Consider the following 23,216-nt stretch of genomic DNA (forward strand, 5'->3'; position numbering starts at 1 on the left):
CGAAGTGGTACTGCGACTGGTCGAGCAAAATCCTGCACACAGTCGAAAGTCTTCGATTTTGATGAGTAAGGAAAGTTTGGAAAAGTAGATACATTTGGTCCGAGCCCGGCAGAGGGGTACCCGGGGTGAACAGAAAATCACCAGAGAAGTTGTATATGTGAAATCCTAAAGAAGAAAGCAACTTTAATGTTTGTTGTTTTGCATTAGGCCCTCTGAAATAAGAGACTTTGAAGGATAAAGAGACTTTGGCACATAACGACCTGATGTTGAGATTTTGAACTGCATCCTCCTGCTAGAGAAGCCAGAGAGTGTACTAAGCTTGATTGTGCTGCCTTGTCCTGTGCTGAAAACGTGGGGAAGGGAAGCCAATGGCTTGAATATCCTGACATTGCTTGAACACTTTTCTTTTGCATAACATTGTTTCCCACACTATTTGTATTTAGAAGTAAGGATTGGCAATAGGTTTATTAGTATAGGCACTTTTATTTTACAGACTCGACTAGGACTGCATTGTTATTATTTGATGGTCGTACTTGCTCCCATCTTTAGATTTAGAATTAGGTCTGCGTTTTTTAAAACCCAGTTGAAGTTCAATAAACATCCTTGAACTGTGATCTCTTGTGTCTGTCTTACTATTTGATACCATGCCTTCCTTAAAATATATCTCTACGAACCAATTCCACCAGAATAGGAGAATGGTCCGATAATGACCTATGCAGGTACTCCACGCTCGACACCCAGTCAAATTTCTTCTCCCCCACAAATGCATAATCAATACGTGAATAGGAGCCATGAACCACAGAGAAATGAGAGCAACTGCACTGGTCCCCATACATCGCCCTGCGAGCGTCCTTGTGACAGAGGTCCCCCACCACTTGTGCCTGGGTCTTTGTTGTCGCACACACTGGTCTAACCGTGGCGCTAGCCACATCCAACGTTCCATCCAGCAAGCAGTTAAAATCCCCAACCCGGAGGGTCCATACGTCCGTATGACGTAACAGTATGTCCTGCATTTCATGGAAGAAATCTGCTTCAGCTGAATTAGGGGCATAGGTTCCCAGTAGAAAAATTGGTATACCCAGTAGCTCTCCTGCAATGCCCACATATCTACCTTCCTTGTCCACCACAGTCTGCAAGACCTTCATCAGGGAAGTATCCCTAATCCATACAAGCTGTCCCCTCGCATAAGTGGAGCAGGCAATGCCAACCACCACCTCTTTCTACTGCTCTTGTACCCCCTGTAATCTGTGCCTATACAGTTGAGTCTCTTGCAGGTGTGAGGAACTCATGGTATCAAAAGTAAGAATGCAACTCAAAGAGCAAGTTCAAGGGTGTTTATTGAACAGTTTTCTAGGGGTTTGGAAAAACTCCTAACTTGCCCTAATGCTAGAATGGGAGTAATCTCGGCCATTGAAAGAAAATAAAACAGTCCTAGTCAGTCTAGTCCAAAATTGTAATAGTTAAACTAATAAACCTATTACTTGCCCTAAGCTTATGTAATAACTGTGTAGAGGGATGAGTAATTAAACACCACAAACGTTGCATCACATTTAAAGTTACGGTGGAAGTATGGCTTCTTTATCTAGATTCTACAAGGACCCCCCTGTGTTTTGCTCACCCAAGTCCAGGTCTCCTTTTCAGGATATAGTTCTCTTGGTCTTAGCGAGGGATAGGCTCTCAGGTCATGCATATCCGCCCCTTTTCAGCTCTTCAGTTCTTAACCAAGAATATATTACCACAACGGTTCACTGAAGGTGTCCCAGGTTTCTCTCACCTGAGTTGGTGTTCACAAAGTACCCAAAACAAATTAGTTCTCGCTGATAATTCTTTAGAACGTTCAGGGTTCCCTTCCCCAAAGTCAGGTCTATGTCCAGTAAATTCAAAAGAAATATCTAAGCCACAATTTCAAATGACTTAGGGATTCCCTTCCCCAAGTCTTCAGCTTCTCGTAGATATCCCCAGTTAATGTAGGTCTCCCACTTTTGGGCTCGGACCTCTTCCTTTCAACCATATCACAATTCACTATAGGTCTCCCTCTGTCGGCCTCGGACCTCTCAAGGCATCAACAGTTCACACAGGTCTCACTCAGTCAGACTCAGACCTCTCAACAAAAGTACCTGATTCAACATAGATCTCCCTCAGCCAGGCTCGGACCTCGCAATCACAGCACTTGCAGGGGTTCCCTTCTTCAAGCTTTATTCACCTTCGTTAGGGGTCCCTTCCCCTAACTTATTTCATGTTCCAGGTCTCCCTCCGTCGGGCTCGGACATTTCATTGATGTCGAAGACTTTCGAATGTGCAAGGCTTTTCCATAAACCTCTGCAGGACCACTTCGACTTTCACTTCAGCTCTCCCTTATGGTATTTGTCCCAGTGTTTCTTGGTCTGGGTAGTTCCACAACACAATCAGAAAAGTTCACGGTATTCTCCCCTCAGCTAGGCTCAAGCCTGCTTCAAAGTACACACAAAAAAAATCACAGTTCACTGTATGCTCCCCTCAGTCGGGTTCAAGCCTTCTTCCTTGCTTTGGTTTCCCTGTCGAAGACTTTCAAATGTGCAAGGATTTGACATGTACCTCAACATGACCACTTTGACCTATCCATTTTGCACAGACTTTCGAAAAGGCACTCTCAATTCAGCCGGACCACTCTGCTACTTGTTTTCAGGGTTTTACTATTGTGCTGAAAGAAAACTACCAGTCCCATAATGCACTTGGACTCAGTTCATTAATATAGCTTTGTAGACCTGCAGCGAGGGCCGTACCAGGCGTTACGGGCCCTGAAGACAGAGGTATGAGGAACCATAATGCCCGGTACGGCCCGAGGTGCAGGTCTATAAAGTTATTAGAACACCCTCAGTGTTTACTTAGTAGAATAAATGAGACATGTTTAATTGAAGTTGAAAAAATTGAGAAATTATACATACATGTTGCAGACATTAAGTATTTTTCTGGAAAAGGGTTACAGGTTGGAAAGTGTAGTTTTCAAAAGAAAAATTTCTATTTGCGGTTTAAGTGTGTGGTGCCATAGAAATTAAGGGTGCAATTGATAAATTGGCCATGTGGAACAAGACTGGGGATTCCACTTTTGCTTATATTTGAGGTTGAGGTGGTAGACAGAGAATTATGCACAGATGATATGCTTGGTGGCATATCTGGAAAGTCTTCAGTTTTTCGGTTCCTTTGTTTGTTTTCTGGGACATTTTAGGATAGTTATTTTTGTTGGCTGCAGGAGTGCATATGGTAGCACTTACAGTATTGGGGTTTGATGATGTGCTTGGACGCTCATCTGGTAAAGTTATTGCAGTTAACTTTCCAGTGTTTTCCATTACCGCAGGATATTGTCTTTTTTTGTTTGTTGTAGGCGTATCTCTGGTTTTGTGGTAGAAAGGGAAGTTGAAGAATTGTTGTTTGGTTTTCCTACATTGTGTAGAAGTCCAGACCATTCCATTCTCTCTGTAGAGTACTGCAGTGTCCAGTAGCTTTTGATTGAGGATTCATTTTTGTGGCCAGTAAAAGACATTATTTGACGTGTTTGCAAACCTGCATTGGCTAAAGACTGCACAGTTGTCACACGTAAGAAGTGGTTTGTGTAGATAGTACTTAACTTTGCTTTCTTGCTGATTGTTTGCATCATTGAGCCCAGTGCATTTTTTCCAAGTGGTCTACAGGTATACCAAATACGGAAAGCATCACTTGGTAGGGCATGATACCTACCAACTAAATGTAGTTGTATATCGTACCATACTTTATATTGAACGGTTATTGTATGGTGTGCATTTAAAATTAATCTACTTTCAGTGTGTGCAGATTGTTTCCGCTTGCTTTATTTATCATGGCAATGAAAATATTGTTGGCGCTCTGGAACTCTTCCCCATGCATTAAGTTCAAATTTTCGTGAAAATGGAAGGTTGTTCAGATATCTATTGAGGCCAGCCCGGATTGAAATTAGGCTTGCAGGTTGATATTCAGAGTCGGGTGAACTACATAGCTCTAAATACAATTTCTGCAGCAAGTTGTCCAGTATTGGAAGTGGAAGTTGTTCAAACTGCAAGGATAGTTTGCACTGTGCTAGCCAGGTTTTAAAGATGTCGGTTGTCTATTTAGTTGCATTTTGTGTGTTTGCTTCGCACCTGTTGATCTCCAGGGCATTTCAATCTGCATCAGACAGACAATTATGTCTTTTAAGCATTTCCTCCATGTCTAGAGTATCTTCTTTCAGCCACTCCTCCAGGGTTTGGTTTCCAAAAAAGGCTAAATGACATCTGTGCCATTGCTATCAAACAACACAGTGTAGCACAGCAAAGTACAAGCTGCAATGCTGCAGCCATTGGCTTGGTTGTGTTTTTTTTTCATAGGGTGGTGCAAGGTGATTGGGTGGGAGGAGTATGTCATTAAGGAAAAATCATGGGTGGGTATGCCTCCCCAGGGTTCTAATTAGGGAAATATACTGTTAGTCTCTCTCTTCCTCATCTCAGTCTTTTGGTGTTCTAGTGGAGGAATGGAATTATGGGAGTTGGAGTGTCCTATGAAAGGGAAATAAAAATAGGGAAGATTTTTGTCATAAAAGGGGGTTTGGATGTAAGGTTGCTGAGAAATGGATTTCACGGAAGCAGAGGTAAAATTTGCATTGGGGTTTTGGGATTGTCTTGGTTTCCCCTGATGGTACCGTCTTCTTTTCCGTAAGGGAAAAGGTTGGAGTAGGACAGAACTCTGACAATATCCCATAGAAACAGAGGGGTTGTCAGGTAGGGGTGTATGTGGAAAAGTGGAAAAAAAAGCATACCGCGCCTCACCTAAGGGCACTCCTCCCGCAGTCCCCAAGGACCCCCTGACCAGGTGATCCTCCCTCGCCATCCGCCCCCCCAGGGTCAGGATCCAAGCGTGATGCCCCACCCCTGGCCACCTGAACAAAGGACCCCCAGGGTCTACAAGTGAGAAAACCCCCAGGTTTCTCACACAGGACCGCCATGTACATTTTAAGCCTGTTAAGGTACGACCGGACCTTATTCCTCTTAATGACATTGTTCGCACATTCTTAATCTGGGCATTCCGGCCGTACCTTAATACTAGTACCCAACTACATCGGATCTAACATCCAGAACAAACCTTCAAAACCCAGATCAGTGAGCTACAAACTAGGAACCCCACATTTCCCCAGGAACACCCCCTGGCTCCACCCCGCACCCGAACCCCCAAACAATGGGCACCTCCCCTTTTTCCTTCTCTCCGCCAAAACCACATTCAACAAGAACACCTACAAACTGATGTCCCCCATATTCCCTCAACCCCGACCTTATGGCCTGCAACGATGGTGAAGGTATGGTGGGCTGATCCTCATTACTCGGGTTGATCAGCCAACATGCGATGCGACCCCACTCCTCCTGAGTCCCTTAAAAGAGAACGTTTTCCCAGCCCTTTATGTTCATATACATTGCCCACAACTGACTTAGAGAAACCAGAGGTAATTTTTAACGACCACTTGTGACCAGCCCTCTATCAAAAAATTTTTTTGTTTTGCAATACACTATGTTCACCGGGTCGCTTGCTTCCCCAAATCCTTTCGTGGTTATTTCTTTTTACATATATGATTAATTGTTGATGGATTCTCATGTACTACACCAATTTATATCAAAAATAGTTATTTTTTTAATAGCATTTCATCAATTACATTTTTTTACTTTATCACATCTACAAATATAGAAAAATATTTTTTACAAACTTTCTCAAGTAATTTTTAGACAAACAATTTTTCAATAAGTCTCAATTAAGTTATGCACATTCAATATCCTGTAGTAATCAATTATTAAACACTTTAGAAAGATGATAATATCATCAGGATCTGTAGTTTAATCACCTCTTTCATAGAGGAGTAAATCTCAGTCCATAAAACTTTTTCTTTGTACTCATTCACACATGCTCACTTTCATACTGCATTCATACCGTACCCGACATGTTTTATTCCTTTCACATTTTCACGCTATTCACAAGGAAATTCTTCAGGGGTAAAAAATTCTACCACATTCTATTGACATGTACAATTATGTTTGTCTTCTTGTTGGTGATTTCTCTGGGATCAACTGTCAATGAGGTCCCTTTCGTCTTTTCTTACAGTCCAACCATCAGGCGGATAGCTATGGGAAGCAAGTGTGGGATAGTCGAATATTAATGCTCGAGCATATCCAAGTTGACATTTTTAATACGTACAACATTCTGCATTTAGTGGCAGCAAAAAGGAGAAGTTGTTACTATTAACTCTTTCTCCACATCTATTCTGACATCATCTGTCTGTCTTGCTGAGTGCAGGGTTCACATGAGTAATCGCTAACTGATAAATCCTTTATCCTCCTTCATAAGGTCAGTCAATTGACAATGTCTAAACTTATGGCTTTCTCCATGCAAATAATCAATTGTAATTACTTTTTACCCTCAAATTCTGTGTCCACTTTGCCAGGAAAGTCTAATATCTCGAAGGGAATGTTCAACGGCTTCTACCTCTCAGGGACCAATAAAATCTGCCCCTACTCAGGAAAATTGGATTGTTAACAATTTGATATTTTTCCCATTTTCATCTATGATTACTGTCACATGGATCGAATTGTTGCCATACTTATCATACTGACCTAGTGATTGTGTACATCCGATCCCCCGCAGTGCATATTATTGCTTGTAGGACCGGATCAAGTAATTCAACATTGTTCGTGAAAGTATTCGAGTCATTTAGTACAATTTAGCTTGCTCTATTCATTGGTCTACTCTTACCGTTGTATTCTCTTTTTTCGTCTTGCTCTGTCCAGAGCTCGAGATTTGGATCCTCTTTAGTACATCCACTGTTTGCCCCGCCGATGGCGCCTCTTTCTCTCTTCGTTTTTCAACTGCTTTCCTTTATGTTGTCCATCATCTCTTTTTATTATGTAAGACCTGCCATGTGACCTCGTTGTCACGTGATTCTAAGGCGCAACGTCGTTAACTACCTTTTGTATTTATTCCCCAATTGTCATATCCTGCCTTCGGCCCCCAGTAGGCCCACTTGATGACTCCGCCACTCGACCAGACCTGCACGACACGACCCCGCGGAACACCGCGCGAACAGACACCTGAGTCCGTCGTGATCTCCCCACAGGTTTCTCATGCTTCTGTGTTAATCCAAATTTTATTTATCCACATAGTTTATAATTTTTAGTAAATTATTAGTCTAAAACTGAACCATCCATTTCAACGTTGTTTTTGGATACAAATTAGCGTATCCATAATGGAATTATTATACCTAACTAGTTTCAGCCATTTTTTTTCGAAGTCATCAACATAATGTTGTTTAATCAGTTATACCTCGAACTACTTGCCTGATCCTATATCTTCATCTGGAAACGAGTGGGTTGTTATTCTGTTTTCTCATTCAAGCCTAATTCTGTACTTTTAGTTAGAAAAATCAGTTCTTTTTCTTTTTGGGCTAACTTCCTTCTGTCAAGATTTATGTCGTTCGTTGGCCTCACTAGATAAACAATTGACCATTTCAAATCTTCCGGTTTGTGTATCATCTCTATAAAGTGTCCGACTAGAGGGGCAGAATGCACGTTATTTTTTATGCAGCTTTTGTGTTCTGTGATACGGATTTTGATTTTTCTTTCCGTCTTCCCTATATATAGCTTTTTACAGGGGCACCAGATCACATAGACAACGAAAACGGAATTGCAATTTGTCAGAACTTTTTGTTTCCATGGGCTTTTAAGGCCTAAGTCTATTTCCATGGTTATTTTAGTTTGTTGACAACAAGCACAGGATCCACATGGATAGTGTCCCTCTGGTGCTCGCATCCCCCATGTTTCTGTTAGGGTTGGTTGTGGTTTACTCTGTTTAGTGATGTCATTTCGCATGATCTGATCTTTTATTGTCCTGCTCTTTCGAAATGCCATCAGTGGTCTTTGTAATGGTACTTTCCCTTTTTCCAGGATACCCCAATTACGATGGATAATTTTTTGAATTCTATTAGAGAGATTGCTGTAGGTGTTAACAAACACTAGGTTTTCTTTATTTTTCTCTCTAGAATTTTGTTCGAGAATTGCCTCCCTGTTTATTTTGTCTGCTCGCTTCATGGCCATTCTTGTCAGCTTTTTCGGGTAACCTCTTTTATGTAAATTAGTTCTCAGTTCCTGAGCTCCCTCTCTATAGTCTGCATTATTAGTGCTGTTCTTTTTTAGCCGTAGAAACTGACCGAAAGGTAGGTTATCGCGTGTATGGATTGGGTGAAAACTTGTATAATGTAACAAGGCATTGCGATCAGTAGATTTTTTGTAAGGTTTTACATAAAGTTCTCCCTTCTGTGGGTCCACTTTGATAGTGACATCGAGATAATTGATCTCTACCTTACTTGAGTTTACAGTGAACTTAAGGTGTTGGTTTTGTAAGTTAATCCAATCGAAAAACATATTTGCAACATTTTCTTCTCCTCTCCAGATGATCAGTACATCATCTATATACCTTTTCCATAACAATATGTTCTTTTTATATGGATTGGTATCATTGTAGATGCAGTGTATTTCAAAGGCCTCCATATAGAGATTTGCAATGCTCGGTGCCAATGTAGCACCCATGGCTGTGCCCTGTATTTGTTTGTAAAAGCAACCATTAAAATGAAAGTAACTTTCCGTCAGTGCCATTTCAGCACACCACATGATGAAAGATACTGGGGTATTAGTGTTAATTGTTTCTCTCAGTAGTCTTTCTTCCAACACTTCAAGTGATGCTCTCTGTGGTATGTTCGTATAGAGGGCTATCACATCTAGACTCATCAAAATTTCAGTGGTATTATCAAATGGTCTGCCTTCAATGTCTTTTATGATCTGTGTGGTATCTTTCACAAAAGAAGTCATTTCCCTGACCATTGGTTGCATAAAATGGTCAACAAATTTGGATAATGGCTCCAAGATTGAATCACACCCCGACACTATTGGTCTCCCTGGTGGTCTAATCAGGGATTTATGTATTTTTGGGAGTATGTAGAATTGTGGAATCCTTGGTTTATCAACTATTAGGAAAGCCGCCTCTTTTTTTGTTATCCATCTTCTTTCTTCTGCTTTAGTCACTTTCTGTTGTATCAATCTTTCAAGTTTTTGTGTTGGATTTCCTTCTAGTTTTAGATAGTTGTTATTATCACCTAGTTGGTTCATACATTCACCTACATAATCTTTCCTATTCAAAACCACCGTGGCCCCACCTTTATCCGCTTTTCGGATAATGATGGAATCATTAAATAGCAATGTCTTCAGGGTGGCTTTCTCTGTCCGGGTACAATTGTAGAACGTTTTCTCTTTTTTAGTTTTTTCTTCCAGCATAGCGACTTCTTGCATCACCCTGCTTTCAAAAACTCTGGCTTCGGCCGTTTGTGTTTGTGTTGGGGGGCAGAAGTCAGATTTCCTGTGCAGACCACTATCTAGTTCACTATTATCAATTTTATCATCAAAAAATTGCTTTAAATGGATCTTTCTCATAAACTCCGAGAACTCCTCTCGGAATTGAAATTGGTTATGTATGTTGGTAGTCACAAACCCTAGGCCTTTATTCAAAGCCTGTGTTTCATCTGGGGTTAATTCATAATCGGATAGATTCACCACAATGTCCTCATACTGCGAGTCATTACTCGCTGATCTGGATCCCATTCCTGTTGGTCCTGTTCTAAAAAATGTTGTCCGACCGGGTTTCCTCTATTGCTGATCCTTCTCATGCTGCCTCCCGTCCTTAAGCCTCTCCTGCCTCTGTTGTTAGTTGGAGCTCGTCCCCTTCTTCCTGCGTTATTACCTTCCCCTGTGCTCTCTTCACTGGAGCTATAAGAGGTTCCTCTGAACCTAACTCGTCTTTTAGTGTTACCCTGCTTTTGTGCTTGTTCCTCCTGTTCTTTAGTGAAGTAGTTCTCCTGGACAAACGGGAAGGCTTTCTCATGTGTGAAATGTTGTATATCTTTTTTTAAGCGCCTAATCCGTTCTTTTGTTAGATCTTCTTTAAATGTTTTCATCTCACTCAACAATTTGTCCAATCGTTTTCTATATTGTTCAATAGGGACAATTTTTTTAATTTCTTCCTCCAGTTTTGTTAGGTCTATAGCTATTTTTTCTGTAGTTTGTTTGGCGGTATCAATTATTAGGATCACCCAATCTCTGCCGCATTTATTTCCAATGTAGCTCCACTGTAGTAAAAACTCCTTATTATCTAGAAAGATCCTAGGCTCGTTTCTTACTACGAGTCCCATCGGTAGTATGCTGTTTCTCAAATATTCTAACATTATACTACCATGTAGTTCTGACCTGATTAATCTCTTTTTAATCTGAGTTAATTCATCCCAACTGGTAAGATTTGATGTATCCCCCAATTCTCCTCCAAATAGTGTTGAATTACTAAGTAGTTCAGTGATGTACTCATCATCATAGCTTTTACACTTTTCTGCAGCCATGTTATACCTTATTTCATGTGTCACCTACTCCCACCAAGCCAAAGATGATGTCAACCAACAGATGTATTTACAATAAATGTGTCTGTCTCACGGCCATGCAGCCGTACAAACTCACAACTGACTTAGAGAGACCAGAGGTAATTTTTAACGACCACTTGTGACCAGCCCTCTATCAAAAAATTTTTTTGTTTCGCAATACACTATGTTCACCGGGTCGCTTGCTTCCCCAAATCCTTTCGTGGTTATTTCTTTTTACATATATGATTAATTGTTGATGGATTCTCATGTACTACACCAATTTATATCAAAAATAGTTATTTTTTTAATAGCATTTTAATAGCATTTAATAGCATTTCATCAATTACATTTTTTTACTTTATCACATCTACAAATATAGAAAAATATTTTTTACAAACTTTCTCAAGTAATTTTTAGACAAACAATTTTTCAATAAGTCTCAATTAAGTTATCCACATTCAATATCCTGTAGTAATCAATTATTAAACACTTTAGACAGATGATATACATATACATATACATTGCCCTTCATAAACGCTGAACAATCTTATTGGGCCTTTCACGAGCTCCTGAAAACCTAGCTCTTCGCTTAGGTCTCGATCTAATGGGTCTTGCCTCACAACACTTGGTCAACATGAGTAATCAAGTATGTAACCTGTAATGTAACAGTGCCTCAATGCCCTTGGGTTTAGTGGGCTTTATAAATATAAAAATAAATAAAATAAATATATGCCAATTCCCAGACATCTCCTCCAATCTGAAATACAGGCACAACTCCCCTATCCAGTTCCCAGAACCACAAAATGCTCCTTCATAGTGTGCTTACTATGGGCATCTCAAGTACTTGTGGGATAGGACATCCTTCCCCTGACACACAAAGTCTGTCATCAGCCTGTGTTCTCCATATCCCCGGAATCGCTGCATTCATCATCCATTGAGTTTGCATCCATACCCGACTTCGTATTCTGGGGCCCATGCTCACAGTGTATCTTCAGCATCCCATCTTCAGACACACACACTCTCTCTTCGCTTTTCTCAGTCCATAGCCTGCCACTGGGGTGGAGAGCATTGTCCTCCTCAGAACTCAGCCCACTGCCCTTTCCAATTTGGGGTCTGGCTTTGTTTCCAACCACTCCCATACTTCAGCAGGGCGATGGAAGAAGAACGAGCGCCCGTCCACCAAGACTTTCAGTTTAGCAGGAAAGAATATCATATATTTCACAGGTCCTGGAGCCTCCTTCTCACCGAATCATATGATTTGCGCTGCTTTTTCACTTCCTGGATGAAATCTGAACAAATCAGTACTCACATACCTCCCACTTTGTAGACCAGGTTTCTACAGGCATCCAGGAGGATTGCATCGTGGCCTATGTAGTTTAGCAGTTTCGCCACTAAAGCACTCTGCAGCACCCTTACCAGAGGTTTTCTGCCTGGGACCCTGTGTGCCCACTTAAATGTGAACCACATAGACAGTCCCCTAACCATCAAAACGTCAGTGAAGAGCTGCTCCAGGTATAGTTCCATACTAGGGCTCCCTCTGTAATCCCCAAAATTCTGATGTTGCTCCGCCATTAGTGGCCTTCGACATCCTACGCCTTAACCTCCAAAGCCCTTGTTACCGCTGCTAATGCATCATTCCTTGCTGACAATGTTGACTGTTTCCTCCACGTCCCCCACTCTTCACTCTGTCTCAGTTACTCTTTCCCCTATCTTCCTCAGATCTGCTCTCACTAGGGTGAGTTCCACCGTCACAGTCTGCACCTTTCCCTTAAGCAAGGCCCTGAATCGCTGCCAGGAGTTGTCCCATGGTTACTGCTTCTTCAGGCGGGTCCACATTCGGACTGTCGCCCGCCATCTCCGTCTTCTGTTTCAGCTGCTTGCTCTTGCCTCCCAGGCATTGCTCAAGTCGTTGTTGTCCTTTCACCATGATGTAGCAGTGCGCCCTCCGGCATAGGATAACCAGCTCGGACACCCCTCCTCCAATGCAGCCACCTTACTCACGAGGACTCAACCTGCTGCATTCTCCGTCAAGCAGTGTGCACGTAGCGACCACCCCAAATGTACACCAGCCTGCTCCTTTGCATATATGCCTCTCTCTCTCTCTCTCTCTCTCTCTCTCTCTCTCTCTCTCACTCTCTCACTCTCTCACTCTCTCACTCTCTCACTCTCTCACTCTCTCACTCTCTCACTCTCTCACTCTCTCTCTCTCTCTCTCTCTCTTCCCCCCCCCCCCCCACACTCCCCCTGCTAGCTGTGTGGCCCTCTACCAGCCGTTGATAGCCCAGGCTGTCACCAGGTTTAGTACCACCCTCCCTGTGTAGAGGCCCACAGATGGGCCTCTCTACTGTATTCCTCTTTGTTCAAACACGGCTTACCTTGTAGCTCACCTCGTCCTGCACGCTTCTCATGCGTAGCGACCACTCCACCTCTCATGTCCACTTAGCCTCTGGGCTCCAGTACCCTGCAGGGCAAGGTCCTACATGCACTCTGCTGCCTGTCTTACTGGATCCAATGGGTTCTGGATCAACTTGTGCTGCACCTCAGGTCCAGTTTTCAGTTTGCAGCCCGTGCCCCAGATGTTGTGTTAGAGGGCACTCCTCGCCAGCCCCGTTTCTTGGAATAGCTCAGGAGGTGGGCGCAGTAAGGGGCCCTCCCAGAAAGCTGCTTCTGAGCTTGCCGGACAACAGATTAAGTAGCCTGTTGTGCCTCTCGGGGCTCCTCTGTGATGTGCGCTTGCTGCACTCTGCCGACTTGTGGATGATGCAAAGCGTTCAGAATATGCAAACAAAGGAATGCATATTCCAAACGCAGCATGTGAGATGCTCTGGAGTCCCACACCCCGTGCCCCTCATGTTTGTGCTGACAGCCTTTTCAAGTGGGTCAATTTATAAGTGATGGCTCACTTAACAAGCCATTGTTTTTACACAGCAAGTGCTTAACATTTCAGTATTAAGAACTGAACATGGGGCATTTGTAATCACCAGGCCAGCACAAGTATCAGTTAGCTGAGCAAACCTTTGCATTCTTCAAAGAGAATTAATGTGCCACACTGAAAAGTTTAAAACTATTTTCTTTATTTTCATGTGTCTTTATTTGACACAGCAAAACTTTTTTTTTGTATATTACTTTAGTTACATATGGCGCATCCCTGGGAAGGTTAACTCAAATGTTCTTATGTATTCTAGTGGCTGCTTCAGGAAATAGACTAAATGCATCTGTTCATCATCAACTCTTTTCATTTTCTTAACAAGCCAACCACAACATAGCATGCACACCAGATGGCACCTCAATGTGACTTGGCACCTTGATTAGGAAAGCAGGGTTCATTGTGTGTCACTATACAGACAGACAGTAGTCCATGGCAAATCAATGCAGTGATATGTTTGCAGCAATGATTTGTGCTCTGCACAAGTCACCACCCTGTTGGTTAATGTCTGTCTGCTGCTCCCTTACGTAACAGCACATATACCTGTTTTTGTCTGATGTGTCCATTGTCCATACAGAAACGTTTTGTGTATGTGGCTCAGACAAGCATGCCATACTGTGCCCACGCTTAAACGTATAAAGCAGTCAAAGAAGTTAACTGAAATTGTACATCAACTATGCCAAACACCCTTTCTACACTCACACCATGATTTTCCCTACCTGCAGGATAGCACTAATGAGAGATGCTAATGCAAGCTCTGTTAGATAAAGCATGGGCCTGCTCTTTTTGCCGAAATAACCCCTGAGGCCTGCGTAATGGTGAGGCAGTAGTGGATGAAGAACTGCGGACCCTCTACCATTCATTAGAAGCCAGCTTTGTTTAAAATGCTTCATCAGCTTATTACTGGTCGGGCTAAAGTTTGAAAGAGGTACAATCCCTTCTGTGTAGTCTTTCTGTGCATTGTATATTGGGTCTCTCTTGTGCGGTATCCTGCCCTGTCTGTAGATATTGTTCCCTAAAGATGTTTCTGTATTGGGGTTGGGCATGCCCACACTGAGACCAGAGCCTTTCCTCCCCTAAAATTGTTCAGAAACAAGAAGCAAAGGAGCCGTTGTACCCCATTTGAGTGGCTGATGCTGCAGCCATTTTATACTTGCATCGAAAAACGTAAGCTGTCCAGATGAGCGTGTATGGTTCATAGTTACAAACATGTTAATGTTAGGGTGAGTATTGTGAACCGTGATGTTAGCACCAAGTCATGCATCAGTTATGAATTTAGAGATTCACACATACAATCCTTTTATCACAGCCTTGTTTATCAAATGTAAAGATCTCTGATCACTATTATAGTCCTAAAATGCTCTGTGATTTAATGCAAAGCATACAGGAATCCTCGTTGGTGCTATGTGTCCCCTTTCCCACTCTGAGAGTTATTTTGAAAGCGTACAATAAGAGTGTACCAGACTGCCCATCTTGGAATGATAACCTTCTATCAGAAAATAATTCAAATGGTTAGTCTAGTATTGCCCCTTGCGAAATTCAAGTGAGGTGGTACGAACAGAACACCTGGAACACAGGGCCAGGTCAGTGTGCCAGTAAGGACAGTTTGAAACTGCATTCAGGCAACGCCTTCCCTAAGAGCAGGTGACAGAAAAACCATTTACTTGGGCAGCAACAGCTGTGTTTTCACATTAGAATTCTTCTGTAAAGTACTTGAATTACAATGCAATGAAACCAGCTGTATTCATATAGCAATTATTCATATTGACGAGAGGTTTTGTCGCACGGCAGAGGTGTAGTTTGGGAGTGATGTGTACCAGTGTGGGGGGGCTGATGTTTCGCCCTGGGCACCCATTTGACTAGAAATTGCGCTGCTCCTTGCCTCCCACTTAGCTCTCCTGGGCCTAGCTCAACACCACAGGCCCCTGCTAGGTGAGGCCACCACCGGATGAGCACAGCCTCCTCCACCGCGGGATCGCTCTGTGCGCCCCCCCCACTCAGCAGCAGTCTCGCCTGGAGTCTCCCCCAGGCAGCCTTTGGCCTCTGCTATGCCCCCCTTTGCTCGGATCACCACCACGAGTGTTCCAGCACCAGGGCCTCAATTTTCTCTGCCCAGTGGGTCGGTCAGTCATGCCTCACCAGTGGTCTGCTGGATGTGTTCTCTCGCGCCCTTGCGCATTGCACGCAGACTCCCCCTCCTCCGTTCCTGGGCTGTGTCCCCAGCTCCGTGAACGCTGCCAGGCCTTCACAGATTCATGGGGGTGGGCAGTTTTCAAGCCAGCAGAGTCGTTCTGCAAGGTTTGCCATTCCTTCACGAGAACAGTGTGACAGTCAGCCTTCAATTACTGTCAGGATATTTGCAGGATATTAAGGGTAATCGATCCCTGTTTGTTGGAGCTTGGAGATATGCAGCCATCTTGGTCATTTCTCTACCGCCACCCAAGTGACATTCCTTAATGCTACCATAACTCACCTGCGGTGGATTCAACAGTGGGGCCCATTGCTGTTTGGGAAATTGGGGAGTCTACTGTGTGGAAGGGGATGGCTGATTAGGTAAGGCTCTGGGGGGAACCCCATATATCACCTTGCATAATGGGTGTGTTTCTTTGGCCGCAAGAATCCTCCAGTCTCCTTAACTCCTTCAAAGTGACTGTCATGGCTCCAACAATCTGTTAAACAATTTTTGAAACAATACGAGCCAATAGGTTGCTAACTGTTTTTTGTTACATAATACTCTGCTGCAGGCCCATTGCGGGATATAGTGGTAGTAAATCTGCCTCACTTTTGCAGAGTGTAAACTTTAGGCAAAGCCATGCATCTGTGAGCACTGCATCATTAGACACGTTTCACATTTATTAAATGGCCTAACCTTTTGTGTTTAGATGCCAGATGTTGACATGATTTGCACCATCAACACATTGTGTAATACCTTCTGCACTATGCACTATGCAATACTGCAATTCCAAGTTCTCTTGCCAAAAAAATGTACATTCTGTTTTTGTTTGTTTTTGACATTAGATAACTGGTGGTCCCAGGTGTGCCCAAGCTACTTTTTTAAACTGGTAAATCTTTACAAGGGTGCTGTGGTGTACCTATTAAACGGAAGGAAGACCCTGCTGATCCCTGTCCTTTTCACCAGCTACATTACTGCTGCTCTCAAGCTGCTAGAGAAACTGCACAAGGTAAACTGATGGATGGTGGGGAAGAGGGAGTGGGACAGATGGATTTGTGCCTGTTACAGAGTGGAGGCAAGCTCTCTTGTGATGAAAACTAGGATGGTAAACCTTGAACGTGAACAAATAGCAGAACAGACAGGACTCGAATGCAAAGGTTTATTTTCCTCTGTGTATATTTGTAGTAGTAGTTTGTGCCCAAAGAGCACATTCACCCCTTTATGTCCCAACCCATACAACTCAGGTTGCTGTGTCTATAATGTATTTGAAAATGGCCCAAGAGAGTAAAGCAAAAAAAAAACAACCCTATAATATCAAATCGAAGAATTTTTCATTATTGCAGGAAAATGTCCCCTGGAAGCACATGCACTACAAAAGTAGTGCTGTACTCTGACCAGTCATGTTGCAACGCATCCTGGAGAGAAGCGAGTATTGTATTTGCTTTAAATAATGTACAGTAAATATAGAGGAGAATAACTTTAGCCCTCTGTAGCATCTTCACAATTATTTGTGTGTGTGTGCATATCACACTCCTTGAGTATTTTTTTTGAATTGAGATATTGTGTCTTCTTTAGCCCAAGGAGAAAGTGCGTTTCTTGGGCAAGGCAATACTAATCAGCTATCAAGGCACTGCCACCTAGGGCACCGAATTGGGCCTAGACAGACCCTACTATCAAGAAATGTGTTATAATGGTACCTGGGATTACTAAATGTCCCTTTGCCTATAGCGTATGTTCACAATGAGGTGCCCAGTTAAGGATCCTGAACTTGCAGGGACTATGACATAAATCTGAACATTTGATCAGTTTCTCTAGAAGGGTAACCAATCGATAGCTCTCTAGAGAGAAGAGGTCTCCGAGTATTGCTGGTCTAAGTGCGAGTGTCCAACCATAACTGATTCAATCAAATGTATTTCATATGGTATATTACAAGTGCACGGGCATGAGACAATCAACATTCAGTAAAAAACAAACTGCAAGGGCGTGGCTTGCCGAGGACCAGAGGCATTGCTAGGGGGTGTCTGAGGGGGCTATAGCCCCTGGTCTTTTGGTTGTAGCCCCAGATAGAAGTTCATGGTCTACAGCCAAGAGGCTAGCTAGCCCCAAGTCCCAACAGTCCCAATAGCAGCTTAGCCCCTGATCTTTTCCAGACCTAGCAACACCCCTGCCGAGGAATATGCTATCTCTGTGAGCTCCGGCATCTGCGCCCTTTTCGAAGCCCCCTTTCCCCTTCATAGGTGTCTAACAGACATTATCAGCGAAGCAATGGAAATCGAAATGTAAGGGAAATATTTCCCTGCAAAAGAAATAATTTGAATCAGACGCTAGACGCTGGACGCTGTGACGCTGAAAAGAAAGTTGGAGCTGTGAGGAGCCAAGGTGGCAGGCAGAACGATATGGAACCTCCGAAATCACACAAAGCATGACTGAGAAGTTGGAAGAAGGAACGCAGCTGCGACAAACCCCGCTATTCCGCTAATCCTGCTACAGCTCAAACATCAGAGCAGGGGGAAGCAGCGAGAAGCCGGCAAAGACAAGCGGTTGTATACCACCACAGACAGTGAGTAAACGTACCTGCAGGACTGCCGCAAGGGTGAAGAGGGAGAAGAGCGAGTATTACTTACACTGCATGCAACCGAAGCCGATCGGGTACAACAGATGCAACGATCTACCTAAGAAAAGAACTCGAAAAGGAACAGCACTGCGGCAGCCGAATCAACAGTCAGTCACAGGCGGCCACGAGCAGGAGGAAGCCATAAAAAGGAGGAAAAGGGCACACGCTGACACTGCAGCGCAGAGCATGTGAGTACCCACAGCATACTCTAGATAAAACGAACGAAGGGCTCATTTGAGCAAGTAATAAGCATAGGTGGGAAGCAGGCCCTTCAACACAATAAACAGAGATGGTAGCTCACATAAGGAAGTCATTCAGGAACATGCGTGGCAGGCAACAAGAACATATCATGAAACTCAAAGCTCCCGGTAAGCGGCAAGCTAACTACTTGGGAAAGAGTGTACTATCGACGAGAGGAGCGACCTGATTAACCAACCTCAGAAAATAGGGCTGGAACAACGCTCACACGCAGGCAAGCAAGCCTACAGGTCGACATGCTCCTGGGAGCAAAAGCTAAACACCCACTGCACAGCCCACAAAACTGACAGCAAGGGCAAACCCCGAAATAAGCAGAGAACACCCCTCCCCTCTCCATTTCGGGATCTAGGGGCGGAATAGACACTAGAAGCCGGGTGCAAAGGTGGGACCACAAGCAGAGAGGAAGGAAGGTAATAAAGAAATAGATACTTAAGGAGGACAGGAGTTGAAACAGGAGTACCTCGGGCAAAATGGCAAAGAACGCACCCAAAACAAAAGGCCCTATTTTAGGGGATATAAAAGCTATGATGCAGAGTCAGGACCATGCAAAGAAACAAATACAGACCCCAGCACAGAACTATTCACCGTTGAGCTCAGACTGGTCAGCAGAAACAGAGGACCCGCCCACGAGAAGATCGGACCTGCAAGACATGCTGGCAGAAATTAAAAAAGAAATTAAAGACTGTGCCATAGGCCTCACCAAGTCCATTGTGGAGTCGAGCAAGCAAGTATCTACAATTGAACATAGAGTGGAAAAATCAGAAACAGTGCTATGTGAACAGGGATAAGAACAAGGGGAGCTAGCTAAACGCGTGGAAGCAGTAGAACAACAAATGGATTGGGTGGTGGCCAGACAAGAGGATGGCGAAAATAGATCACAGAGAAAGAACATCAGACTTAGAGGCATACCAACTGCAATCATGGAATCTGAGCTACAGGAGCATGTCCAGGCACTATTGCAACATGTTTTGGGCGACACAGGAGGCGAACCGATCATCCTGGACAGGACACATAGGATATATAATGCCTACCAACAAAAGAATAACCTGACCCCAGATGTTATCACAAGAGTGCATTGTTACCAAGTAAAAGAGCGGATTATGAAAGCGGTCATAGGGCTAGAATCGATCAAGTACAAGGACGTGCACATTACGTTCTATCAGGACATGGCACAGGCTACATTACTGAGACGCAAGAGACTTTGTGTGGTGACTATCTGGCTACGAGAGAAAGGAGTCAGATATAGATGGACCTTTAAATGGACCTTTCCAAGCGGGATGATGAGTACGGACGACGCTACTGGCTCAACGGACTCGCTAACTGAAAAAGAAAGACTCGAACCACCAGACAAATCGTACAAACAAGAAAGAAGGGTGGCGACAGGGGCGCCCTTATCCAAGCGGGAGGGGAAGGGGTGTGAAACACAGAGAGGACACATGAAAGTATGCTTCAAAGTGAGATGGCGAACACACAAAAGTAAGATAAACAATTTTCTGTGGGCAGGAGATATGGAACTGTGCTGGGGCCGTATGAAGATTACGGTTAAGACATGCGGGATGCGCTGGGGAAAAAGGGGGTGGGGAGGGCGCGAGACTGGATAAGGGCTCTGCTGGTCTACTTATACGGACCACATAATTGAACGATTAAGAGTGCACAAGTTATTTAAAAGAAACATGGGGTAGAGACATGACACAAGACACATCATTGGGAAAGGGGAATAATACAGCGCGGACACAAATTAGAGACAGACACAAAATAAAACATGGCTGATACGAGCATAATGAACATTGTAACCTTAAACACCCAGGGCTTGAACTCGCCAATGAAAAGATGTTCTATACTAAAACGGCTGAGGCACCTGCCAGCATCAGTGGCATTCTTACAAGAGACCCACCTATTAGCCACAGACGAGAAAAGAATGTCACACCGAGCGTTCCCCAAACAGTACTTTGCAATGAGTGGGACCAAAACTAAGGGGGTGGCAATCCTACTAGGAGCCTCACTGCTATTTAAGAAACATTTCTGTTACAAGGACGTAGGGGGGAGATTTCTAGTCCTCGGAAGCAAAATGGGAACCCAGATGTTGACCCATATAGCGCTGTATAGCCCAAACGACAAGCAGGAAACCTTCCTGAATACAGTGCTGCAGAAAATGGGCAGCTGGTGAGAGGGTCAGGTAATAGTTTGAGGAGACTTTAATTGTATTATGTATCCCAACCTGGACAAGACGCTTCCCCCCCCTCTAACAATGACCAAATAAATCGACAAGTCCTGGGGGAATTCTTTCGTGACCCTGACCTAATTTAAACCTGGAGATTCTTCCATAACAATGGCAGGGAATACACACATTATTCAGCGGTGCATGCGTGCTTTTCACGTATAGACATGGTCCTAGTTTCAGCTACCCTAATACCCCCAAGTAATAGCAATAAATATTGGAATAAAATACCTATCGGACCCTGCCCCGGTGATAGTTCAAATTGAAGCGCAATCAGATAGTAAAGCGGGCAAAAAGCAATGGATAATCAATGAGTTTGTCCTAAAAGACATTGCACTTAGAGCGCACATGGAACAAACAATAACCAACTATTTTACTGAGAATAATACTGGGGAGGTAGACTGGAGGGTGGTATGGGATGCTGGAAAGGCAGTGATGAGGGGGGAATTCATCTCACAAATAGCCCCATACGTTAAGGGCAGAGAGGCCACCCGAATCGAATTGGAAAAGGAAATATAAAAGGCTGAAACACAACATAAGACCAAGCAATCGCGGAGCTCATTACGAGACCTACAAAAACTGAAGGCCCAAATGGAAGCACACATAGCAGAACGCTCAGCACAATTCCTGTTGAATGCCAAACAAATTTAATACACTTAGGGAGGCAAGGCCAACCGATTAATGGCAGCAAAACTACGGAAGTATAAAACCCGTAACCATATCACACAGTTACAAGATGAAGGGGGTAACCTACAGGTGGGTGAGGAAGATAAAATGAGGATCATTGAAAGGTTCCACACGACTCTGTTAAAACGGGAGAAGTTGGATCCAATACTCCAAACGACATATTATCAGAAATGTAAATCTGCCGCAGCTGACCGAGGAAGAAAAGGAAGCCCTGAAGAGGCCTATCGCAACGGAGGAGGTCAATAAAGCCTTAGCTACGTTACCCTCCAATAAAACACCAGGGCCAGACGGGTTTGGTAATGGCTACTGTAAGACCTTCAGAACGTAACTACTACCACCCATGACGCGCCTATATAATAGAATTAGAGAGGAAGGGATGGAAACAGAGGACATGGGCAGATCCATCACTGTACTAATCCCCAAGCCAGGGAAATATAAAACTGAATGCACCAATTACCGGCCAATTTCCTTATTTTTTTTAATTTTTTTATTTTTTATTTACTTGTACATAATCAAAGATACATGAATTTTACAAGGCTAAACATTGACTAAAGAGATCAGGCGTGTATGGCTCAGTTACCAGAGTTCAAGTCTAGTGACAGGTAAACAGCGGTTTGCCTGTATGTGAGAAAGAGAATTTCCATTGGGGACCTCACCTCTCGCAGAAGCAGTTAGAGCGAGAAAATGGGCTGGGTTGCGCTATGCCCCAAGGGCGTTGATTTTAATAAACGCTGCTTCCAGCAGTTTAGATGTTGCAACAGCCCAGCGGGTTTTTTTCCCAGAAATGAGACGGTACCACCAGGTGTCTTCTTCTATTAATTGACGATCAACCCAGCAGGGTGACAGGAAAGCAATTTGTTCTTTCGTTAAGGAAGGACAGCTCAAAAGGAGGTGGCGAACTGACTCAATAGAGTCTGGAGCCTTGCATAGTCTACAGCTTTTAGTAGCAGTTTGGTGTCTTATTCCCAAGATTTCTCTTGTGTGAAGTATGTTCAAGCGTGCTCTTAAAAAAGTAGATCTTAATTTCCTATCCGGAAATTTTGAACAATAGGCTAGAGGAGTGTTTAGCCTATTGAACGTAGGAGGGAGATGGCTCAGCAGCTTTCCTTATTAAATAGCAATGCAAAAATATAAGCCAAGATCCTAGGAAGGAGACTGGCGTTAGTACTACCAAGGATCATACACGAAGATCAGTCCGGATTTATACTGGGCAGACACACACAAGATAACATCAGACGGGCTATGGATCTGATAGATCTAGGCACAAGGACAGAATAGAAATTCTCTATAGTGGCACTAGACGCGAGACGAGCATTTGATAGCCTAGATTGGGGGTTCCTTAGAACGGGTACTGCGGAAATGTGGTTGTGGACTGGCATTTTGACGCATGGTGTTGGCTTATTTCCAACTCCAATCTACAAAATTCATGGTGAATGGGAAACTCGCAGAACGGATAAAAATTCAGAAGGGGACCGCCAGGGCTGTCCACTGTCGCCCCTAATTCTTGCCATGGCAATGGTACCATTCGCAGCTACAATTAGACAGGATCCTGAAATTCTGGGGATAGAATCCAAAGGAGGGACACATAGACTAGCCCTTTATGCAGATGCTTTCTTGCTCTTCTTGGGAGACACAAAACAAACTCTGCCGAGAGTGATGAGTAGATTACAGGAATTTGCAGAGGTCTCGGAGTTCAAGATTAATTTGAACAAACCCAAAGCCCTCAATATAACGGATAATCAGTATGAAATCCACCACTGAAGCAGGGACCACCCGCTGTCTTGGGAAGAGAAAGAATTGGAGTACTTGGGGATAAGACTAACAAGGAGTTATGAGGCATTATATGGGGCAAACATTCCCCCTCTCTGGAAATCACTTAGA

At 43.6% G+C, this 23,216-nt stretch overlaps 1 protein-coding gene across 2 annotated transcripts in view; it reads left to right on the forward strand.

Annotated features, from left to right (window-relative positions):
- HERC3 (HECT and RLD domain containing E3 ubiquitin protein ligase 3) overlaps positions 1-23,216 on the forward strand; it is a 1,960,519-nt gene that overhangs the window by 1,407,490 nt on the left and 529,813 nt on the right. For both annotated transcript variants that reach the window (XM_069630741.1, XM_069630742.1), the window contains one exon: positions 16,404-16,567. In XM_069630741.1, the coding sequence (XP_069486842.1) occupies positions 16,404-16,567 (164 nt within the window). The remainder of the gene's footprint in view (positions 1-16,403; positions 16,568-23,216) is intronic.

Source organism: Ambystoma mexicanum, chromosome 6q, assembly GCF_040938575.1.
Source record: "Ambystoma mexicanum isolate Mex_15411 chromosome 6q, UKY_AmexF1_1, whole genome shotgun sequence".
Classification (NCBI taxonomy): Eukaryota; Metazoa; Chordata; class Amphibia; order Caudata; family Ambystomatidae; genus Ambystoma; species Ambystoma mexicanum.